The sequence below is a fragment of the Aquarana catesbeiana genome, linkage group LG05, assembly GCF_042186555.1.
Source record: "Aquarana catesbeiana isolate 2022-GZ linkage group LG05, ASM4218655v1, whole genome shotgun sequence".
Classification (NCBI taxonomy): domain Eukaryota; kingdom Metazoa; phylum Chordata; class Amphibia; order Anura; family Ranidae; genus Aquarana; species Aquarana catesbeiana.
In genome coordinates, this window is record NC_133328.1 from 423,750,923 (window position 1) to 423,774,340 (window position 23,418).

The window sequence follows — 23,418 nt, forward strand, 5'->3', positions numbered from 1 at the left end:
GCAGACTGACAGCGGTGAGAGCCAGTGGTGCGGAGGATGGTCTGTGTGGACAGCTTTACCCCGGATGCCTGCATACTTAGATGTGCCTCTTTTAATCATCAACCATGTGCGTTGATAAATGTTGTACCTTCATTAAATGTAACCATATTACTACACTTCGAGGTGCCTCTCTTCTCTTTTTATACTCTGTAGCTCCTGGATTTTGCTTCTAATCCCCTTGTGAAGGCTTCATCTGTGGATGGACATTTTATGGTTACACAACCTATCACATCGCTATAATCTTTTTATAGGGACTGTAAACTGAAGGACTTTTGAATAAATGGTTGTGGAACGAATCATCTGAGTTTCCATTATTTCTTATGGGGAAATTCACTTTGATATAAGAGTACTTTGGATTACAAGCATTTTTCCGGAACAAATTATGCTCTCAAGCCAAGGTTTTACTGTATATATAATGTTTGGGGGTTCTAAGTAATTTCTAGCAAACAATACTGATTTTAACTTGTAAGAAACAAGTGTCAGAAGTAGGCTTGATCCAGAAGTGGTTAAGGGAACAGGATCTCTATTTTTTTGGGATTAACAAACACTTTAATGATGTACTGCTCTTTGCATATAACAGCAGCTTGACACCCACATTAAAACACAAAACAATAATACAGATATTAACACAAAATTTACAGCAGCATGGTGCACCAAGAAATAGACTGAAAAATATATGGCACAAATATAATCAGCAAGATGACTTGGCTGTGTCTTGTGGCAATATTTCTCTAGGTTACACCGCAATGGAAGTTATGTTGACACTTCTGTCCTCTCAGACCTAAGCATTAGTGGCCAATTAGATCTTTCCTGTTGGGCCTGGCTGACTAGCATGTGATTGGAAAGTCTTACGGTATATTCTCTGATGTAAGGTTTTTGTGTCCGTATCCCCCTGCTCTAGTGTTTTTTTTATCGTCTTATATCACTAGCATCTAGCACTCCTAGGGCCATATCCCACTGGCACTTAATAGATTTTATATCTAGATAGAGGAATATATTTTTTATTTGTTTTTTGTTTCATACGTTTTTATTGATGTTAAAGAGGCATACAAGTAACATATCAAACGTTATGACATTAAGGCCTCATGCACACTGGATGTTTTTGGACGTTTTTACAGCAGCTGTTTTTGGCAGTAGACGTTGTTTTCTACAGTTAATAAACTCTCCATCATGTTATCCTATGTGTCCATGCACACATAGGCTGTTATCAGCTGTTTTGGGCAGTAACGTTTTTGAGCAGTAAAAAAAACCCAAAACTAGTGGGTTCTGAGAGATGTTTTTCAGCTGTAAAAATGCACTAACGCTGATAAACATTGATAAACGCTCAAAAACATCGCTCACCAGCGTTTATTAACGCTTTTAAACCATTGGGAAAAAAAAACGCTAAAAAAACCCCAATAGATGCTAAAAAACGCTATTGCAAAAATGTTGAAAAACTCACTGCAAAGCTACTGATGTTTTTTTAACGTAATTTTAACATCCAGTGTGCATGAGGCCTCATACATCACAAGGTAATAGGTAGGTAGACAATTGGATCATATGTGGGAAGAACATAAAAACGCACATACAGAAGAACATTCTTATTTGTGTTCAAGCATCTCTGTTAGTGGGTCTAAATTTCAAGGTAACCATAGAAGAAAACTGGCATATTGGTGTCTGCATAGAGTCTTTATATATGTTAACTTTCGGGAGAAATTTCTAGCTATAAGGATATTGTGTTTTATTTATTATTATTTTTTTTTTTCTTTATTATTAGGAGAAGCATGTGATGTAAAGGAAAAAAGGGGAGCGGAAGGAGGAGGGGGTGAAGGCCAGGAGGGAGGGGGAGAAAAGAAAGGGGTGAAGGAGAAAAGGAGGTGAAGAGAAAGGGGGGAAAAAAAGAGGGGAGGGGGCAGTTGGATTCTCTTCTGTCTCTGCTTGAGCTATATTAGGCATAGTAGTGGTTTATTGGGTTAATCGTTCATTCCGATGTGTAATGGATGGTCCCTATATACAATTGTGTCACACTAGGGACCAAGAGGAGATAGTCGGGTTATGAATTTTCTGATTTCTGTTTCTATCAAGCGGTTATGTGAACTAGAGGTTAACGGACATTTTCTGCATATGCAGATGTTGTCTTATAGTGTTGCCAACAGTACCATGTTGATGCGAATTTGGATATAATTTCTGTGAGATACTGAGAGTTCTTCAATTTCTTCTATATTGTTGAGCCTGTGGTGCCATTCCTCTTTCGTTGGGATGGCAGAAGTGCGCTAATGGCAAAGTATGCAGTGTTTGGCAGGGTTTATCATAAACATTGTTAATGATTTGAGGTAACATTTCTTTGTAATATTCATATGATGAAGTAGGCATTGTGCTGGAGAGAATTTGACTTTCTCTAACGTAACAGAGAGAATAGGGTCATGTACCACTTTCTAAAATGGTTGGATCTTAGGACATGACCACCCAATGTGCATCATTGATCCATCATTGGCATCACATTGCCAACATCTATTGGGGATCAGGGTATAGTATTTTTTGATCAAAGCAGGGGTTTTGTTCCATCTCATAAAAATCCTAAACCAACATTCTTGTGTGGTGACGTTAAGGGAACCTTTGTGTGTATAAGAGACTCCCATTCGGGAATGGTAAAGTTTGTGTTTAGATCGCGTTCCCATGCTAGACAAGAGGGGCTAGAGAAGTGATCTTTAAATAAAGAAGAGTATAATTCAGAGATAAGGTGTCTTTGGGGATTTTTTTTTTAGTGCATAGGGATTTAAGAGTAGGTAGATGTTTTTTCCAGTGGTGGGCAGTATCCGGCCTAGTCAGGAAGTGTTTAATTTGCATATAGGTCCAAGATGGAGGAGCTAGCTTGGTGTTGAGGGCTTCTAATGATAAGAGAGAACTTTTGTGAAAAAGGTGAATTGCCAAAGCTTCTCTGCGGAGCCAGATCTTGCATAAGAAGTTGTCATTTGTGCCAGGGAGGAAATCTGGGTTGGCCCATAGTGGGGTTAAAGGGCTCAACCATGGAGTTGGGTTTGCATTTCTGTTAGAAGTACGGAAGACTTCCAAAGTAGGACCAATTAGTAGATGGAGTTTGATTTGAGAGGCGATGTGTTGAGGGTGAATCCATGGTAAGGATCTCAGGCATTGAGAGGTGACTATGTGCTCTAATGTAATCCAGTCTTTTACCGTGTAATGTATGTTCCAATCTACTACTCGGGCTAGGTGGCCCAGTAATAGCGGCGTAAGTCGGGAAGTGTGATTCCCCTTTACTCTTTGGAAGGGTGAGGCGGTCAAATTGAATTCTAGGAGGTTTGCCTCTCCAGATGAAGGATGAAAATGCTTGTCGAAAGGAGGAAAAGTAGGAAGTAGGTATTCGTATGGGGATGGTTTGTAACATGTAAAGAAAGCGAGGTAGGATAGTCATTTTGAGTAGGGAAGCCCTGCCAAACCTCAATATGTTGAGAGCGTTCCAGCATTTTAAGTCTTCCCTTGTTTCCTTTAAAGTAGGGGCAAAATTGAGTTGAAAGAGATTTGATAGGGCTGTTGGGATTTTGATCCCGAGATATGCTATTGACTCAATGGTCCAAGTAAAAGGATTTTTTTTTTTTGGCATTGTGAGACCGTATCTGGGGATAACATTATATTCAGGGTATTAGATTTTGAATGGTTGATTTTTAGATTGGCGAGTGTCTGGAAATGTTTTAGGTCTTTTAGGAGGTTTGGTAGAGATATGTGTGGGTCAGTGAAAAAAAAGTAGGAGGTCGTCCACAAATGCAGCGAGTTTGCATGTCTGGTTTTTGATAGTGATACCTTTTTGATATCTGGGTTCGTACATATTTTTTCAGAAGGAGTTCGAGGGTAAGGACAAAGAGTATTGGGGATAGTGGGCATCCTTGTCTAGTTCCATTATGAAGATGAAAGGCGATTAGCGCATACTCCTGCTGTAGGGTCTGAGTATAGGGCTCTTATGTATGATTGCATTAGGTCTGGTAGGCCAATGAATTCAAGAACTGCATCCATGTAGTCCCAGGCCACTCTGTCAAACGCCTTCTCTGCAACTACAGAAAAGAAAAAGCCTTGTTTTGTATTGTAGTTCAGCCAGTGGTGGAGGTTTAGGGCCTTAATTGTGTTACCTTCTCTTGGGTATAAATCCTACTTGATCAAGGGAGATTAAGGAAGGAAGAAGTAATATCAAGCGGTTAGCAAGGATTTTGGCATATATTTTAACATCAACGTTAATGAGTGATATTGGATGATAGTTTGTGACAAGGGTCTTTTCCTTATTTTGGGACGACCGCTATGTGTGCTTCTAGAAGCTGTTGGGAGGGCTGAGTTTTGGATTGGAATGAGCGAAAGGCTAATAGAAAGCGATATTAAAAAAAAAACAATTCTTGAAGGTTTTATAAAATTGTAATGGTAGACCATTAGGGCCGGGTGCTTTGCCTACTTTCATATCTTTGAGAGTCTTTTCAAATTCCTCCTCAGTGATGGGGCGTCAAGTTAAGTGAGGCATCCGTGGAGATTGGTGAGGAGCCATATTTTGTAAGAAACTCTTGTATGATGTGAGCCCTTGTTTCAGTACTGTAGGGGCATTTGGGGTTGGAGGGGATGTTGTATAGCTCTTGGTAATATTTTTCAAATTGCTTTGCTATCTCTTTATTAAAGGAATGTAGATTCCCCTGTTTGTCCTTTATGTGGTGGATTGTAACACTACTCTTTGTTTTGTATTGCCCTGGCAAGGAGCCTACCACTTTTGTTTCCTTGTTCATAGTAAATTTTGTGTCCTAGAATATACTGATGTTTTATATCTGTATCCCTTTTGACAGTCATTTTTTTTTCCTTCATTTTTCCCCCTTGGTATTTAGTGTGTATTCCCCATCGTCTAGTGGTTTTTCTGCTTATTGACATATGTAGTGCTTAGCGGCTTCTGTTTTCTTTCCCAGTATTTGTAAATCCTGGCTGGGCAGTCATAGGGGTCATGGTGATTTGCTGGGATGAATTTTTCCCGGCTGACTGCTTATGCTTTCTTCCTAGACAGTGCTTTATTCTCCTGTCTTCATAACACCAATTATGAAAAGTTTGGCATTTGCCCACTGGCTCCTAGCTTATACTGCCCAGCTCCTGAATTGTGAATTATTTTGTCAACCTTAATAACTTGAAAATAGTCTGTTTATTGGCAGAGAGTATTCTGTTATCAGAAACATGATTATAATGGAAATATACCAACTACAGTTATTCAGCAAAGTTTGGCCAGCAGGGAGGAATATAATAATGATAATTAAAGGGCAAACCCCAGTTAGAAAGAAAAAATGTAAACATTAAAGGGGTTTTAAACCCAAAAGCAAACATTTATTATACTGCAGCTTACGAATTCTTAGAGGTGGTGGCTGCATTCGTTTTCTTTATTTATGGCTTGATTTCTCATATTTTCACCTGGTGAACTGGCCAGTCTGTTTTTTTGAACAAACTGCCTTGCAGATGTAGCAGTTAGAGGATGAAGACAAACCATTTTCCACTGACTTACAATGATCTACTTTTATTTATTTATATAAAACCTTTATCCCAAAAGGGAAAAAACTGCTGTAACTGCCTATAACGTGTTGTGTGAGGAAGGGTAACCTGTTGGTTGCTATACTCGCCTACCCCTGGTGTCCCTTTGTCTCTTTTAGCCCCCCCCCCCTCCTCGCTTGTCTTTCCCACCTCCTCCCCACTCCCCCCCCCCTCCCTTTGTTTTTTGCTGCTAATTTCTTTATCAATGCTGCTATGCCTTGCTGGACTATGTATGTTTAAATATAGTCTGTGTCCTCTATATTTGCATTGTTCCATGTCAAAGTGTTTTCGGTTCTTCCATGTATTGCTTAAATACTTCAGAAAACCGCTCCTGTTTTGTAAAAAAAAAAAAAAAAAAAATCTGTACAAAGTACATCTAACACTCCCCTCCCTCCAGATTAACAAAGTTGCTGCCCGAAGGTGCTCATTCATGCAGAGTGGGGGCACTCTAATACAGGAGGTGTGTTACTGACCAGATCAGGTGAAAACAGAGGGGGAAAGGCCTAGAAAAAGGAAACTAATGCAATCCCCATATCTGATTGGTAAGCTGCAATATATTACATTTTTGGTTTTGGGTTTAATGCTGCTTTAAAATGACCATTACGTATGGTCTAAAGGCTCAAATTTGTGGTATATTTAGAAGTACCTTCCAATTATGGGCCAAGCAATCTTTTGGTACTTGTGGCATGTTCCAAAAGATTGCAGGGAGGAAAGGGGAGAGGAGGAGTCACCTAGGTGGCACGAGCGGAAGTAGGAGCTGGGTACCTGTCAAAACTAGGTACCCACTTTGTACTCCTCATCTGGTTGCCATCACACAAGCTTGACACCATCTGAACCAAATAAGTTTATCTTGGTCTCATCAGACCACAGGTCATGGTTAGAGGTCGACCGATATATCGGCCGATATTTGGCTTTTTTTACTTAATCGGCATCGGCCGATTGTGCTGATAAAAAAAGCCGATTATAACTTCAGCGGGACTTGCAAATGACTTCTGTAATAGAAGTCAATTGCAAGTTGTCTGAAGGTTTCTTCTCTCCTCCTCTGGGCAGCCTGCCAAATCTGATAAGAAGATACATTTGTATCTCTTTGGCTTCTTTTATCAATAGACTGAACTCCATGTGTAGAAGTTCTCAGTTTAACCATTTAAAGACTAAATCTTTTTTGACATTTGTTGCTTACAAGTAAAAATTCTTTATTTTCTGCTAGAAAATCACTTGGAACCCCCAAACATTATATATATTTTTTTTAGCAGAGACCCTAGGGAATAAAATAGCGGTTGTTGCAATATTTTATGTCACATGGTATTTGCGCAGCGGTCTTTTTTAAAATAAAATACACTAATTAAAAAAAAAAAAATAAGCAGTAAAGTTAGCCCATTTTTTTTCGTCCAAAAGTTTTGATTACCTGTTTTTGTGTATTTAATATTTAAGATATAGTTATTTTTTTTTTTAATCTAAATTATACATACAAGTGAACTGATTGGAGGTTTGTTTTGTTCAATAAATGTTTAAATGTAAAAAATTTTCTCTATCGCTTATTACTTAAGGTTGCTTTCACACTGGAGCGGGCATGCGTTGACGGTAAAATGCTGTTAGTTTTAGCGGCGCTTTACCGTCATTTTAGCGGCGCTATTCGGCTGCTAGCGGGGCGCTTATAACCCAGCTAGCGGCCGAGGAAGGGGTTAAATGCGCCCCTGAAGTGCAGCTGCCAAAACACTTTGCAGCCGCTTCGGCAGCGGTGCGCATTCATTTCAATGGGCAGGAGTGGTGGAGGAGCGGTATACACCACTCCAAAGACATCCTGCCAGCGCATCGCCTCAGTGTGAAAGCACTCGGGATATCACACTGAGACTGTAGGGAAGCCGTTTTACAGGCACTTTACAGGCGCTATTTTTAGCCCAAAAGCGCCTAAAAAAACGCCCCAGTGTGAAAGGGGTCTAACTGTTAAATTTTATGAGATGAAGGGGGAAAAAAAAGAAAAAAAAAAATCGGCCTAATATATCGGCCCAAAAAAATCGGCATCACATATCGGCCATCGGCCACCGCGATTTCTAAATATCGGTATCGGCATCGGCCAGAGAAAAACCCATATCGGTCGACTTCTAGTCATGGTTCCATTAATCCAGGTCCTTAGTCTGCTTGTCTTCAACAAACTGTTTGCAGGCTTTCTTGTGCATCATCTTTAGAAGAGGTTTCCTTCTGGGACGAAAACCATGCAGGCCAATTTGATGCAGTGTGCAGTGTATGGTCTGAGCACTGACAGGATGACCCCCCACCCCTTCAACTTCTGCAAAAATGCTGGCAGCACTCATACGTCCATTTCCCAAAGACAACCTCTGGATATGACGCTGAGCATATGCACTCAACTTATTTGGTTGAACATGGCAAGGCCTGTTGAGTGGAACCTGTCCTATTAAACCACTGTATGGTCTTGGCCACCTTGCTGCAGCTCAGTTTCAGGGTCTTTCTTATAGCCTAGGCCATCTTTATGTAAAGCAACAATTCTTTTTTTCAGATCCTCAGAGAGTTCTTTGCCATGAGGTGCCATGTTGAACTTCCAGTGACCCTAAAATGATAACCCTGAAAGTGATTGTAAAGGCTCGTGTTTTTTTTTTTTAATAACAAACAAGTCATACTTACCTCCACTGTGCAGTTCGTTTTGCACAGAGTGGCCCCGATCATCCTCTTCTGGGGTCCCCCTGGTGGCGCTATCAGCTCCTCCCCACATTGTATATTCTCCCTAGGAGAAGCACTCTCCCAGGGGGTTACCTTGCAGGATCGCTCTCAAGTCCAGCATTTGCATCCATAGATGCAAAATGCAGGACTCTGCCCCGCCCCTGGCACCTGCTTCATTGGATTTGATTGACAGCAGTGGGAGCCAATGACTGTTCTGCTATCAATCTATCCAATCAAGAGCCGAGAACCCCAGGCAGAGAGGTACAGTGCTTCTCCGCCGAGGGATTGAAGGGCTCGGTGAGTAAAATGGGGGGGCTGGGGGACCGGTCACTGTCAGAAGTTTTTTCACCTTAATGCATCCTATAGGATGCATTAAGATGAAAAAACACAAGGGTTTACAACCCCTTTAATAATAAACAGGATGAGATGGAGACTCATGTGCTCAGATAGCCCCAGTACTCAGACATTCAATTGTCCAATCAAAGAGAAAAAAACAATCTGGCAACATGTCTCAAAAATAAAACATGTGCGATCTTATTAGATCCATCCATAAAAAGGAATCAATACCTGTAATTATTGATTCATTTCAGCCTCTTACATAGGCTTTAGTCATTGACTAAGGCCTATGTAAGAGGCTGAAACGCATCAATTGCAGATATTGATTCCTTTTTATGGATGGATCTAATAAAATCACATATGTTTTATCTTTGAAACATCTTGGTGCCGGATTTTTTTTTTCTGTCCCTAAAGTGGGCCGCCCGGCCAAACTGAGTGATCGGGAGAAAGGCCTTAGTTAAGGAGGTGACCAAGAACCCGATGGTCACTCTGACAGAGCTCCAGCATTTCTCTGTGGAGAGAGGAGAACCTTCCAGAGGACCAACCATCTCTGCAGCACTCCATTAATCAGGGCTATATGGTAGAGTGGCCAGACGGAAGCCACTTCTCAGTAAAAGGCACATGGCAGCTCACCTAGAGTTTGCCAAAAGACACCTGAAGGACTCTTAGCCCATGAGAAACAAAATTGTCTGGTCTGATGAAACAAAGATTGAACTCTTTGGCCTAAATAGCGGGTGTCATGTTTGGAGGAAATCAGGCACTGCTCATCACCTGGACAATTACATTCCTACAGTGAAGCATGGTGGTGGCAGCATCATACTGTAGGGATGTTTTTCAGTGGCAGGAACTGGGAGATTAGTCAGGATTGAGGGAAAGATAAATACAGCAATGTGCAGAGACATCCTTGATGAAAACCTGCTCCAGAGCACTCTGGACCTCAAACTTGGGCGAAGGTTTATCTTCCAACAGGACAACGACCCTAAGCACACAGCCAAGATAACAAAGGGATGGCTATGGGACAACTCTGTGAATGTCCTTTAGTGGCCCAGCCGGAGCCCAGACTTGAACCCGATTGAATGTCTCTGGAGAAATCTGAAAATAGCTGTGCACCAACTCTCCCCATCCAACCTGATGGAGCTTGAGAGGTCCTGCAAAGAAAAATGGGAGAAACTGCCCAAAAATAGGTGTGCCAAGCTTGTAGCAGCATACTTAAAAGACTTTAGGCTGTAATTGGTGCTTCAACAAAGTATTGAGCAAAGGCTGTGAATACTTATGTACATGGGATTTTTTTCATTTTTTATTTTTAATAAATTTGCAAAGATGTCAAACAAACTTCTTTCACATTGTCATTATAGGGTATTGTTTGTAGACTTTTGAGGAAAATAATGAATTTAATCCATTTTAGAATAAGGTTGTAACATAACAAAATGTTGAAAAAGTGAAGCTCTGTGAATACTTTCCAGATGCACTGTAATATGTCCAGGCAACTGGCAAAATGCATCATTAGACGTTTATTACTGGGGTTATGGCTGCAGCTAGATGCCATAACCCTGGTATTGAAATCTTCCAGGCTTTTCGATTAAAAGTGATCACTTTTAGAAGCGGTGGGAGGGGTCGGTTCCCTGCTGCTTTCCGGTAGTTCTCTTGCTTACCTGGTGGATCGTGAAGCCCGAGAACTGATCTGGCACTGGCCGCGGCTGGCCACAGAGATGAGCAGACAAAAAATGGCCTCCACTTATCTCTATGGCCTAGATAGAAGGACTGGAGCAACATCATGACATCACTTCCAGTTTGATGTAAACAATACCATTTTTTTTAAAGCACTAGATTAAAAAAATAAAATAATTAATGTAATGCTTTCCATTGTAGAGGAGAAATGGGGAGTCTTATTGACCCCAGATCTCTCCATAAAGAGAACGTACCATGCTGTAGTGTTGTCACAAAAGATGTTTACATTTCTCGTGACAGCAATAAAAGTGACAAAAAAAAAAGAAAACTAAAGGGACAGTGTAAAAATATTTTTTTTTTATAAAATAATAATAACAAAAAAATAAATATGTTAAAGTGCCCCTGTCCCGCCATGCTTGCGCACAGTGGTGACCGCTTATGTAGCTCACACCCACATATGTAAATGGTGTTCGCAATACACATGTAAGGTATCACCGTGAACATCTGAGCGAGAGCTATAATTCTAGCTCTAGACCTTTTAGGTGCCGATAATTTGTCGACATTCCACGCAAGTGTTCAATTTTAAAGCATGACATGTTCGATATCTATTTACTCAGCGTAACATCCTCTTTCATATTTTACAAAAAAAAATTAGTTATTGTGTGTTTTTTTTTTTTTTAATTCTTTAAAGTGCATTTTTTCCCAAAAAATTGCATTTGAAAAACCGCTGCACAAATACTGTGTGACATAAAAAATTGCAGCAACAACCATTTTATTCTTTAGGGTCTCTGCTAAAAAAAAATATAAATACCGTATTTATCGGCGTATAACACGCACTTTTTTCCCCTTAAAATCGATCCCCTGCGATCCTGAGCTGACAGATCCAAAAAGTCGCCGACCGCGATTTGAAAATGGCGCCGAAATACACAGTGCCGGTCCTCGGCTCTTCTCGGCCACTTTCGGCTTTACTCGAGCGCCGCCCGAACCTAGCCGAGTGTACTCGGCTAGGTTCGGATAGCTCCGCTCACAGTCACGCCCATTCCGGGCGGGACTACGAGTGGAGCCGAAAGTGAACGAGAGCCGCCGGGAGAGCCGAGGACCGGCACTGTGTATTTCGGTGCCGGCGGCGCCATATTCAAATCGCGGTCAGCGATTTTGAAGCTCAGCGAGCTGCAAGGCTGCACTGGGATAAGGCTGCACTGGGATAAGGCTGCACTGGGATAAGGCTGCACTGGGGCAAGGCTGCACTGGGGCAAGGCTGCACTGGGGCAAGGCTGCACTGGGATAAGGCTGCACTGGGATAAGGCTGCACTGGGATAAGGCTGCACTGGGATAAGGCTGCACTGGGATAAGGCTGCACTGGGGCAAGGCTGCACTGGGGCAAGGCTGCACTGGGGCAAGGCTGCACTGGGATAAGGCTGCACTGGGATAAGGCTGCAATGGACACTGGGGAAGGCTGCACTGACAAGGCTGCACTGACAAGGCTGCACTGGGGCAAGGCTGCACTGAGAAGGCTGCAATGATGGGCATGTAAATGTAAGTTTTTTTCCCTTCAACTTCCCTCCTAAAAGTTTTTTTTTCCTTAAAATTCCCTCCTAAATTGGGGTGCGTGTTTATACGCCGGTGCGTGTTATACGGCGATAAATACGGTATATGAGGATTGTGGGTTCTAAGTAATTTTCTAACAAAAAAAATACTGATTTTTACTTGTAAACAGAAAGTGTCAGAATAGGCCTTTTTCCAGTCAAATTTGAGTATTTGTATGTTATGTGTTCCCATTCACATAGCATACCAAAAAAATGTTTTCTTTAACTATGTAGTATTTCTTACCTTTTTAGATGTTTCTCAAGATAAGCCCTGTTTTCAAGAATTTTTAAACAGAAGTCAGAGTGAGTCTGTCCTGAGGACAGGTTGAGATTCCTTCAATCAACAAACAATTCAAGAAACCTATTTTCGAAACCTTTAACCCTTTGGTAGGACAGACTGTGTTAAAATCTAGTTATCAACTGTTATAAAAAGTGGTTGTAAACACGAAAGGGTTTTTGACTTAATGCATTCTCTGTGTGAAGATAAAAAAAACCTTGCCTCGTCTGCCCCTCCCCTCCTTAACACTCCTGTATTGATCCAACATTGTGCCTGGCTGCAAGTCTTCCCTGCCTTCTTCCTGGTCTCACAAGCTTTGCTTATAGCTGCAGGAACCATTGGCTTCTGCTACTGTCAGTCAAATCCATCAAGCAGAAAGTGGGGGGCAGGGCCAAGTCACGCTGTGTGTGTCCATTGACGCACGCAGCCTGGCTCGGGATTGAGCCACATGTCTGCCCCCATAGCAAGAGGCTTGCTATGGGAGCAGACACAGAAGAGGAGAAGAAGGGAAAAAAACAGCGGGGAACCCCTGAAGAGGAGAATTGGGGCTGCACTGTGCCATACCATGGCACAGAGCAGGTAAGTATAAACCAGTTTTATTATGTTAATCATAAAAAAAAGGCTTTACAATTACTTTTAAGACCTGTCTGCAGAGTACTTTCAGGGTTACTGGAATTCTCCAAAACAGAACTTCTAAAAAGAGATACGCTGCAATTTTTAAATATTTTTAAGTTCTACTATAATAGGAACATGTAACAAACATAAAGTAGGCTTTATCCCTGTTTAACTCCAAAAGTGGACATACTTTACACGTTCAGGTGGACACATACGAGATTTCTTTTGTTCAGTCTGCAAGCTGGATGAAAGAAATCTAACCGATTCCTCCATCCACTCAAATAACATAGATGAACAAATCCCCCTGCCGGGCTATTGTATTCTAGTAACCATGGACAATGGCTGTCAGAATACCTGCAGCTCTCAGTCTGTGGGCACTGTTCAGCTAACAATTTTTGGCCCAGCTTCTTTGACAAAAGTCGATTGAGTAGTTGACTTACAGCGTTTCAAGTGGGCAGGGCCACACACTGTTGGAATTTAGAGCAGATTACTCTGGATCTGCTGAAAATAGCACATGGCCAGCTTTGGATTTATTGAGAGCAATGGACTATAAATGTGGCCTGTCCTGTAGTTGTTCTTCAGGGGTGTTAAAGTGATATTAAAGGTTCAGTGGTTTTTATTTTTTTCGTTAATAATAATAAACCTGTCATACTCACCTGTGTAGTGGTTTTGCACAGAGCAGCCCCCATCCTCCTCTTCTCTGGTCCTTCACCAGTGCTCTTGGCTCCTCCCTCCTGATGAGTGCCCACAGAGCAAGCAGCTTGCAATGAGGGCGCCCAAGCAGGCTCGTTCCCGAGCTACAGCTCTGTGTCCATTCCCACACAGAGCCACAGCTTGGCCCCGTCCCCTATCTCTCTTCATTAGCTTACTGGCGGTGATTGACAGGAGGGAGAGTCCCCAGACAGCCGAGGCTCTCATGCACAGCGCTGGATGTGCATGAGAGCTCAGGTAAGTATTAGGGAGGCTGGGGGCACTGCTGCTGCTGCACAGAAAGACGATCAGATGTTGTCTCTTCCAGGGTATGGAGACGAGTGTGGGGAAAATGGCCTCCACCTGTCTCCATACCATTGCAGGGCGGAAGTGACATCAAAACGTCACTTCCACCCATAGCTTTTAAAGGGCCTTTTTTTTTTTAATTGCATTTTAGTGTAAATATGAGATCTGAGGTCTTTTTGACCCCAGATCTCGTATTTAAGAGGTCCATACATCCTTTTTTTCTATTAAAGTGGAGTTCCACCCACTTTTACAACTCTTCAGCATCCCTCACTAAACTGTGCACTGTAAACAAATTAGATATTTTTTTTCTCAGCACTTACTGTATATCTGCTGTATTCATTTTTCACTTCCTCCTCCCTGGCCGCGGCCCATCGCATCATTTCATGTTTGCAATGCCTTCTGGGAAGGGGCGGCAACTTCCTCTGACACTGCCGTTGCTATGGAAACCTGACCTGAAACCTATTACACTGCTTGGGCTGCACTGAGCATGTGCGAGATCTACAAGGATGAGATCCAGGAAGAAATACAGTTTGGCTTCAGATGCCCACACTTAAGATGGCCACGGCCTGCTGTAGGTTTATAAAATAACAAACTACTGCTATAAACTAACAAAACAGACCTTAGTTTACAGACTAACTTTACTAGAATACATTAGGCTTGTGTATTATAGGGGTATTTTTATTTAAAAAGTATAATTTCGGCCGGAACACCACTTTAAGGGATGTTTACCTTCCTTGTAATAGGAATAAAAGTGACATGATTTTTTTTTTTTTTTAAAGAACAGTGTAAAAATAAAAGGTAAAATGAATAAGAAAAAAAAAAGAATTTTTTTCTAAACGCGCCCGTCCCACCAAGCTCGCGTGCAGAGGGGAACGCATACGTGAGTAGCGACCGCATATGAAAACGGTGTTCAAACCACACATGTGAGGTATCGCCGCAATCGGTAGAGCGAGAGCAATAATTCTAGCACTAGACCTCCTCTGTAACTCAAAACATGCAACCTTTAGAATTTTTTAAACGTCGCCTATGGAGATTTTTAAGGGTAAAAGTTTGTCGCCATTCCACGAGCTGGCGAAATTTTGAAGTGTGGCATGTTGGGTATCAATTTACTCGGCGTAACATTATCTTTCACTGTATAAAAAGAAATTGGGCTAACTTTATTGCTGTCTTGTTTTTCAATTCAAAAAAAGTGTATTTTTTCCCAAAAAAAGTGCACTTGTAAGACCGCTGCACAAATACGGTGTGACAGAAAGTATTGCAACAAATGCCATTTTATTCTCTAGGGTGTTAGAAAAAAAATGTATAATGTTTGGGGGTTCCAAGTAATTGTCTAGCAAAAAAAAAAACAGATTTTTAACGTGTAAACAAAAAATCTCAAAAAGAGGCTCGGTCCTTAATTGGTTAACCGACGCGGTTGTGCGACGCTGTACCCAAATAAAATTGAAGTCTTTTTTGTTCCCACAAATAGAGCTTTCTTTTGGTGGTATTTGATCACCTCTGCGGTTTTTATTTTTTGCGTTATGTATTTGGATAATACATATCCAAAAAAAAACCCAAATTTCTTCATCAGTTTAGGCCAATATGTATTCAGCTACATATTTTTGGTAAAAAGAAATCCAACAAGCGTATATTGATTGGTTTGTGCAAAAGTTATAGCGTCTACAAACTACGGAATAGATCTATGGACTTTCAATTTTTTTTTCTTTTTTACTAGTAATGGCGGTGATCAGCGATTTTTAGCAGGACTGCGACATTGCAGCGGACAAATCTGACCCCAAGTGACGCTTTTTGGGGACCAGTGACACCAATACAGTGATCGGTGCTAAAAAAAATGCACTGATTACTGTATAAATGACACTGGCAGGGAAGGGGTTAACATTAGGGGGCGATCAAAGGGTTAAATGTGTTTCCTGTTGGTGCTTTCTTACTGTGTGGGGGGAAGTGCTGACAGGAACAACACGGAATCACTAGAAACAGCAGATCTCCATGTTGTCCCCTGTCAGAACGGGGATCTGCCTTGTTTACATAGGCAGATCCCCGTTCTGCTCCTCGGTGAAGCAATCGTGGGTGACCGATGAACATCGGGTCCGCCAGGCACGCCATCGGCTCCTCTCTGCAGCAGGCGCGTGCGCCCACACTACCGATACGTTGTTTTGCGCAATAGACCCGCAGTATATATGCGGTGGGTGATCTTTAAATGGTTAACTCACTGCCCGACACACAGGTGGCCTCTAGAGGGAAAATCTACAAATCTGTGTAGTCATGGAAATGTGTAATAGCACGTCTCTGTAATATGAAAATCACATGAAGATTTTACTTTTAGAGTTCTATTAAGTTAAAATGTTTCTTCTAAATATATTCTAGTGCTAGGGTCTGTGTCGTGAAGCAGCTGATGCTTGGCTTTCTTAAGTGGGTCAAATAAACTGCTAACCATATTGGTTCACCTTCAACACTTCCCAACTCTCTCTGGAGCAGTGTTCCTTTTTATCAGGCTCATTTTGTGTGATCAACAGTCTAGATAACTTGACTGTGCACGTTCCCTCTGAAGAGTGTCTAAAAGATCCAGCTATTACTGGAGCATGAGCAAATCAGGGCTGACAAACCATTTGTGGTGAAAAGTGGCTTAAGCCTCTCGCCCACTGGGAATGAAACCTTAATGCAGTGTCCATAGCAACAGTCAATATAAATTGATCTGTCCAAGCTGCTATAGCAACACTGTCTGCTTTACGCCAAGACTTTAGGGATGCGTGTCACTTGTGTCCTGTACATTTATCACTCACTGTGCATTAGATTTGCCACAAATTGTTGCTGAACCAATGCGTTACCAGCCTCAGGTCTCTTTTACTTAGATTCTTTGGATAGAAATAGGCTGGGAATTGTTTACTAAACGCTTGCTCTGATTTCGAGCTATGCTTTCTGCATTTTCTTAGTTGCCGTCAGTGAATTGTGCTGATAGCTTGAACATGCAGGATAGGAGGTTTATATAATATGATTCAGAGACAAATGGTTGACCCATAATTACTGGTTTCAGATAAGATGCATCATTTAGAATTGGCTCTTGTGACTTAAAATATAGTGGGTATAGAAAAGAATCGCCCCCTTTTAAAATGATCACATTTTGTGGCTTTGCATCCTGAAGTGAAGACAGACACAGTTTTTGTGTTATCCAGCTATATTTACTAATGCAACATATAACATCCAAATGAAAGCTATAACACCAACATGTCAGGAAAAAAAAAATTCAAAAACAGAACCACTGAGTTGGAAAAAGGATCACCCCCTTATGTCAGTATTTTGTTGGACCACATTTTGCAATAATCACAGCCTTTAGACTGTTGGGATTTGTCTCTACTAACTTTGCACATCTAGACTTTGCAATATTTGCCCACTCTTCTTTTCATAACTGCTCAAGTTCAGTTACATTTGATGTTAACCGTTTGTGGACTGTAGTCTTCAAGTCATTCCACAGATTTTCAATGGGGTTTAAATCTTTGCTCTGACTAGGCCATGCAAGGACATTCACCTTTTTCTCCTTCAATCAGTGGTGATTTTTGCTGTGTGCTTTGGGTCATGTTGGAAGGTAAACCTTCTTCCCATTGACAACTTTGGGGTTTACACACACAGATCCCGGTTCTCCGTGTGTCAGCGACGATCGCGGGAGACCGCGATTGGCTCAGGGGGCAAGCGGGGGGCGCGCCCCCTAGTGGCCACAGGGCCATGCCATTCTTCCGCAGTACAACTGCGGCGGCTGGTTGGCAAGTGGTTAATGCATTCCTTGCATTAAGGTAAACAATGTTTAGGCATCAGCATCCCCCCTCTACTTACCTGAGCCCTCATTTGATCCAGCACGATGCACGTCTGTAGCTCTTTTCTCCTCTTACTTCTGGGTCTCTCTGGCTTTGCTGGGGCACAGGGAACCATTGGCTCCCAGTGCTGTCAATCAAAGTTAGTGACAAGGGAGTGGGAGGCGGAGCCGAGTCCTGCTGTCTGTGTAAATGGATGCAGCAATGGGGCTCGGGAGCTAGCATGCACGTATGCCCCCATGGGAAGCCACTGGATGGAGAGAGGAGGGGCCAGGAGTGACAGCGGGGGACCCGAGAATTTCTATTGCACAGAGCCGGTAAGTATAGACATGTTTGTTATTTGAAAAAATAAAATGACCTTTTCAATTGCTTTAAGGGTGCGTGGTAGGGTGTGCTGAGCGTACTTTGGAGCTTGGCGGAGCATTCTCTCTTTAAATTATGAAGTACATCTCATACTCCACATGGCTCCATTCTTCATGCTGTGCTCTGTTATACTTTGTACCTCTAATCATTACGTTGTTGTCATATTAATAGAAAGAAGTACTACAGGGTTTTCCAAAGGACCAAATCCGGCGGACAATCCGATTGTGTGTGGGCTTCCCCGGACTTTCACCGGACTTTTCCAGTCGCAAATCTGACAGACTTTAGATTTGGAACATGCTTTAAATCTTTACGTCGTAACTCCGCCGGACCCAGAAATCCGCTCGTCTGTATGCTAGTCCGACGGACAAAAACCCACGCTAGGGCAGCTATTGGCTACTGGCGATCAACTTCCTTATTTTAGTCTGGTGTACGTCATCACGTACGAATCCGTCGGACTTTTGTGTGATCGTATGTAGGCAAGTCCGTTCATTAGAAAGTCCGCCAAAAGTCCGTCGAAAGTTTGTCGGACGGGCTGTCGGACTTTTGTAGCTGAAAAGTTCGACCGTGTGTACGCCACATTAGGCTTCACTAAAGTAACTACTTGAGTACGAGTCCTGCTGTCAAAATGCCTCTGATGTGCTACAGATACTTTATTCTGAGATGCATAAAATATCTGACCATATTTAACAACAAAGGGGATAATTTGCAGATAAAGCTGTTTCTTTTCTGTATTCCTCGTTGGAAAATGATTGCTGAAGACATGGGAAACTGCTGATAGCAAGTGAAATACATACTGGAGAGATTATGAAACAAAATCCAAAGTAGAATCATGTGAAGAATTATTGAAGCCAAATGCTTTTGACCTTGAACAAGCTATCCACGAGTGCCTAAAAGCAGCTAAAGTGTAATATTCCTTAAGGCAAAGATCTGCACCTGTAACATTTTGTACTGATGTGCTGCAGTCTTTACAATCTTGGGAATGCAGAGCACCATTTATATGACTAGGGAATAAAACAGAATTTAAATTAAATTTATTCAATGGGAACATGATTGGTCAGGGGGTGTTCTTTAACTAAAGGCCAACTTAATAGCTGTTTCTTGGAAAGGATATGGTAATTTGTTTTTTGTTTGGTATATTATACTTTAAAACTGTAAGAATTTAAACAAAATAATCTGGAAGAACATCCATGATGGCTGTAGCGTCCAATCTAGTGTAATCTTTATTTTTTCACAGCATACATTTTCTCTAGATGTATACTGATACATTTTACTGTAGCGTTTATGTGAAGGGGCCAGTGATGTCAACCACCTGTAAATGGAGTAGTGTGCAGTGCTTTTCACCAGATTTCACTCAACGGTAAATAGTGGGGTAGAAGGCAGGACCAGATTTCCCACTAGGTACTGTAGGCATGTGCCTACAAGCGCCCTTCCTAGAGGGGCGCCTGTCTATATGAGGTGTGTTTCGTTTTTTTTTTTTTTTCTTTTTTTTTTAACCCTTTTGCTGCCAGCCACACAAGCCAGTGGCTGCAGCCACTGGGATTTTGCGTGAAACGGACAGGCAGACTCTTTTCTGTCAGGTGCAAGCATTCGGGCAGCTGCGCTGCCACCTGCTTGCTATTACACACCCCCAATACGGGAAACCCACCCCATGTATTCTGGGCTCCGCTTGCCCATCTGCGGGACTGGGGGAGCAGGGAAGGGTGTGCTGCAACCCAGAAAGTGACGTGTATGAAGTCACTTCCGTGTCATCCTGTCACTTTCCCCGGCTAGTGTAACGGGAAGGGGTATATTGCAATGCAATGTGCATTGCAATACATTCAGTGGAGCCAAGAAGAAGCCCTGCATGTCTCATTAAAGAGAACCTGTCACCTAAAAATCATCACATAGGCATAGGGGACTTTTTTTGCCCTATGTGATGAAAGAAAAAAGTTAAGCAAAAAAAAAATGGTTACACCCAAACACAATAAATTTTGAGGCCCCCACCCCCACATATACGCATTTACGAGCGTAAATGCACAAGCCACAGGCACCTATACGTGAAAACATTGATTTCAATACTCATGATACATATCGTCGCGCATGCCAGAGTGAGAGCAATAATTCTAGCACAAGACCTCCTTCGTAACACTAAACTGATGACCTATAGGGGGCTTTTGAAGCGTAACCTATACAAAATATAGGATCCTGAAGAATGTCGCCATTTCAGGTTAACATAAATTTAAGGTTTGACATGTTGGGTATCTATTTTCTCAATGCGACCTCATCTTTTATATTTTATCAACAATTTGGGTAGTCTATTGCGTATGTTTGCCCTAAAACTAGGGGTGCACCGAATGGAAATTTTGGTGCCTAAACCAAAAATGAAGGATGCACGAGGCCGAAACCGATACTGAAAATTACAGTTTTTAAAAAAATATTTATATTTTTATATATAATTGTATTGTATTCAACTTTTTAATTAATATCATCAGATTAAATTAATATGAATTTATTGTTGGCCATTATTGACATCTTTAGTGCAAGAAAGGTCAAGAAAAATGCAGTCTCTAACATCTCTTGTATCATGTCTGCAATCTCTTACTTAAACTTAAACACACTGCTAATTGTATTGGTAAAATTTCCATTCGGTGCACCTCTAGCAGACATGATACAAGAGATCAATGCAGCCTCATCAGTGCCCATCACATGCAGCCTGCCTGTGCCCAGCAGCCTCACTAGTGCCTGTGCCCAGCAGTTTCACCAGTGCTCATCATATGCAGCCTGCCTGTACCCAGCAGCCTCACCAGTTCCTGCCATATGCAGCCTCGCCAGTGCCCATCATATGCAGCCTGCCAGTGCCCACCATATGCAGCCTCACCAGTGCCCATCATATGCAGCCTGCCAGTGCCCATCATATGCAGCCTGCCAGTGCCCATCATATGCAGCCTGCCAGTGCCTCGAAGCCTCACCAGTTCCGTCATATGCAGCCTCGCCAGTGCCCATCATATGCAGTCTCACCAGTGCCCATTGTATGCAGCCTGCTAGTGCCCATCATATGCAGCCTGCCAGTGCCCAGCAGCCTCACCAGTGCCCGTCATATTCAGCCTGCCAGTTCCCTAACAGTCCCACCAGTGCCCATCATATGCAGCCTCACTAGTGCCCATCATATGCGGCCTGCCAGTGCCCATCATATGCAGCCTGCCAGTACTCAGCAGCCCCACCAGTGCCTATCATATGCAGCCTGCCAGTGCCCAGAAGTCCCACCAGTGCCCGTCATATGCAGCCTGCCAGTGCCCAGCAGCCTCACAAGTGCCCATCATATGCAGCCTGCCAGTGCCCAGCAACCCCACCAGTGCCCATCATATGCAGCCTGCCAGTGCCCAGCAGCCCCACCAGTGCCCGTGATATGCAGCCTGCCAGTGCCCATCTTATGCAGCATGCCAGTGCCCAGCAGCCTCATCATTGCTTGTCATATGCAGCCCACCAGTGCCCATCATATGCAGCTTGCCAATGCCCAGCATCCCCACCAGTGCCTGCCTGTGCCCGCATCAGTGGCAATCTCCGTGTGTCACGGAGTTGGATTTGAACTGCCCGGCCGTAGTAACAAAGTCCCGCCTCCTGAAATCACTTCACGCTAATTCAATGTCCCGCCATTGGATCAGTGTGCCGTCTAGCACAGGAGGCGGGTCATTGTTACTACAGCCGGGCAATTCAGCTCCGTGAAACACAGAGATCGAGGGGAGGAGGGGGAGGAGGAGGAAGTGGACTGGGCGGCACCCGGGCGGACCGCGCCCCCTTTCGGTATCGGCTGTTTTTTTTCATTCGGCCGAATGAAAAAACACAGTTTTCAGCCGCTAATTATTGGCGGCCGAAATTTCGGCGCACCTCTACCAAAAACTAATTTTAGTGGTTTTTTTTTACTGAAATTTTGCTGTAATTCAGCAAGAGAAAAAGAGTCCGTTCTACTGTCTCTTCAGAATTTTCCTTTCCCGAATGTAAATCTGGCCCTGTTAGCAGGTGGGCTTCAAAAGCTGCAAGTTTCTTGCCATTGTCATTATTTTTTACTTCAATATATCTGTATTCAGAGGGGCTCCTGTGTAGCAAAAATGCAGGTTGTAGAACAGTTTACTTTCATACATTAGCCCTAAAGTATTTGCTGGTCTTTTAACATGTGACATTGGCTGGGAAATGACTAGATGTTTTTTTTTTTTTTTTTTTTTTTTAGAGAACTGTGAATAGTTGTGTTAGTTCCATGCCTACACCCTCAGAGTTTGCAGAAGTCAGTGGATTATTGAACCTGCATGATTTTTCTCTAGGGTGAAAGTACTCTTTAAAGTTCTTTTATCTGATACATTTTTAGAAGTCTGCGTACTTTTGTTTGGCATAGTATTTAACTGACAGAAAACTAAAGGCCCTATATGAAAATATTCGCCAGCATTTCCATATGCCCTTGCAAAATCAATGAACACTACTGTATGCTCTGTTCTAGCTAAGAAAATGGTGCATTGTTGCAACATTAACATCCAAAATATATGTTTGCACTTTATACTTATACTACTTTCTTCTTCCATGGAAAGGTCTTGAACCTGTTGGTGGAGCACCATGGGAAATCAAGTTGGAAAAAAAGACCAAAGTGGTGAACACAATGCTAATAAGGTAAGCTTAAATTTCTCTATTCTTCCCTAGGAATCTGGTTGATTGGCTGTGAAAATGTAAGCATTTTGTAAACATGGGCGATTACATATATTCATATTTATAGCACCCTCCCTATATTTTTTTTTCCCAAAATCCAAAAAAGAGGTCTGTCTGTCCAGCTGTTGCAGCCATTGTAAGCGGATCCCACTTAATGTCTGCGGAGGACAAGAGGCAAAGTGGGATATGTTTATCATGGCTTTTGTATTTTCACCAGAACTTTATCTGTTTAGGATCTGCAAAGTTTAAACTCCTTTAATAATTTCATGGGTGCTTTTACAGCATTAGGTGACAAGAAGAGAAATTTGAGAACTGTTTTCACAGGCTGTTCTCCATACACAAAAAGTCAGAAATTGTAGTTTTTCAAAAAATGTATTCTACACACATAATTTATTTTAAAAGGGCAACCTTCTCAGGAATATGGGTACATGTACTTTTTTCCCTTGCACTTTCTTCTGGTCAGAGAAGAAATGTCGGCCCATTTGCCAGGTCCCAATAAAGATTGACTCTTCTTGTGTTTGAGCTCAGGGATAATAATTGACACTGACTAGAGAATAGAAGGGGTCAGAGAACAGCCTTGGCAGGCTATGGAAAGAGGAGGAAGAGGAAAAAGATTAGAGTAGGTGACACTGAAAGAGTGCTTAGATAGGCAGAAGGAGAACCAGGAAAGAGCAGAGTAGGCCAAGGAAATGCAGTATTTTGAGGAGAAGCGGGTAAGTAAAAGGCAGCAGGATGTTCTAATAGTATGGGTAGGGAATAGTGACCATTTGTTTTTGCAGTTAGTAAGTCGTTAATGGGTTTTAAAAGGGTAGTTTCTGTGTAGCATTGTGGGTTAAAGCCAGAATGTAAAGAG

General features: G+C 42.3%; 1 protein-coding gene across 4 annotated transcripts in view; it reads left to right on the forward strand.

The window, feature by feature from the left end:
• The window catches only part of MBP (myelin basic protein), a 286,643-nt gene that overhangs the window by 49,683 nt on the left and 213,542 nt on the right, over positions 1-23,418 (forward strand). For all 4 annotated transcript variants that reach the window (XM_073631223.1, XM_073631224.1, XM_073631225.1 and 1 more), the window contains exon 2: positions 22,451-22,529. In XM_073631223.1, the coding sequence (XP_073487324.1) occupies positions 22,476-22,529 (54 nt within the window). In that variant the 5' untranslated portion in view covers positions 22,451-22,475. The remainder of the gene's footprint in view (positions 1-22,450; positions 22,530-23,418) is intronic.